At 40.7% G+C, this 1,016-nt stretch overlaps 1 protein-coding gene across 1 annotated transcript in view; it reads left to right on the top strand.

Annotated features, from left to right (window-relative positions):
• cwf19l1 (CWF19 like cell cycle control factor 1) overlaps window positions 1–977 on the top strand; it is a 6,061-nt gene extending 5,084 nt beyond the window's left edge. The window contains exons 12-13 of the mRNA XM_014032770.1: window positions 520–617; window positions 691–977. Of these exons, the coding sequence (XP_013888224.1) occupies window positions 520–617; window positions 691–835 (243 nt within the window). The 3' untranslated portion in view covers window positions 836–977. The remainder of the gene's footprint in view (window positions 1–519; window positions 618–690) is intronic.
• Window positions 978–1,016: the final 39 nt, after the last annotated feature.

Below are 1,016 nucleotides of genomic sequence, written 5' to 3'. Positions count from 1 at the left end.
ATTCAGATTTTCATTTTCATGCTGACAGATCATGGATCAGTCAGCAGCAGCATCTGATCAATATCTGATCCATGTTGTGATGTAAATGTAACATTTTCTACATATAGGTCAAATTAATCACTGCAATAAAATAACTTTGTGTGTTTTTGTCACTTTTACAGTGGATTACATCAACTCTGTTACATCCAGAAGGGAAACTTCACCAAAGTGAAACATAAATCTGTGTTTGATTACTCTCCCTGGCTTTCTCAAGGACCAGGATGTGACAAACATCTGAATTATGGAACTGAAAGTGAAAGTAGTCAAACTGAATTTTTAATAAACTAAAATACAGTTTCAAAGCTAATTAATTCAAATTCAGTTTCAATTTAATGAAATTTATTTTCAAACCAATGCGTTCAGTTTCAAATTTTGCACATTCAGATCCAGTCTGAACAATTCAAATTCACTTCCTGTTGGCACAAGTTTTATCCCGTAGAAGCAGCAGGAAAATGAGCTGACTGGTTTCTTCTGGTCCAGATCGCTCCTCCTGGAACTCCCTACTTCTACGTGGAGCTGGATTCCAGAGTGAAGCTCTACCACAGGATCCAGAAACACTTCCCTCTGCAGTTTGGCAGGTAAGAAACGGTCGAGCAGAGGGGGGGCTACCAGCGGGGGGCGCCACTGATCTGATCTGTTGGTCTCTCACAGGGAGGTTCTGGCCAGCGAGGCGGTGCTGAACGTCCCGACCCGAGCCGACTGGAGGGAGTGTAAACAGAGCCGAGAGGAAGAAGAGGAGAGCTGCAAACAGCTGAGAGACGAGTTCCAGCCATTTGACTTCGCCTGGGACGACTGACACACACACACACACACACACACTGACACACACACACACACTTATTGGTTCTTTTTGTACATTTTTAGACACTAAAAACCAAAGTTGGTTGAAATGTGAAGATTTTATTTAGTGAATAAACTTGTTTTACAACAACTTTTAACATTTTTTCTTCATTTTATTTAAAAAAAAGAATCTGGAG

This window comes from Austrofundulus limnaeus, unplaced genomic scaffold, assembly GCF_001266775.1.
Source record: "Austrofundulus limnaeus strain Quisiro unplaced genomic scaffold, Austrofundulus_limnaeus-1.0 Scaffold1535, whole genome shotgun sequence".
Lineage (NCBI taxonomy): Eukaryota > Metazoa > Chordata > Actinopteri > Cyprinodontiformes > Rivulidae > Austrofundulus > Austrofundulus limnaeus.
Note: the sequence above shows the minus strand (reverse complement) of the source record. Positions and strands in the feature narration are given on the sequence as shown.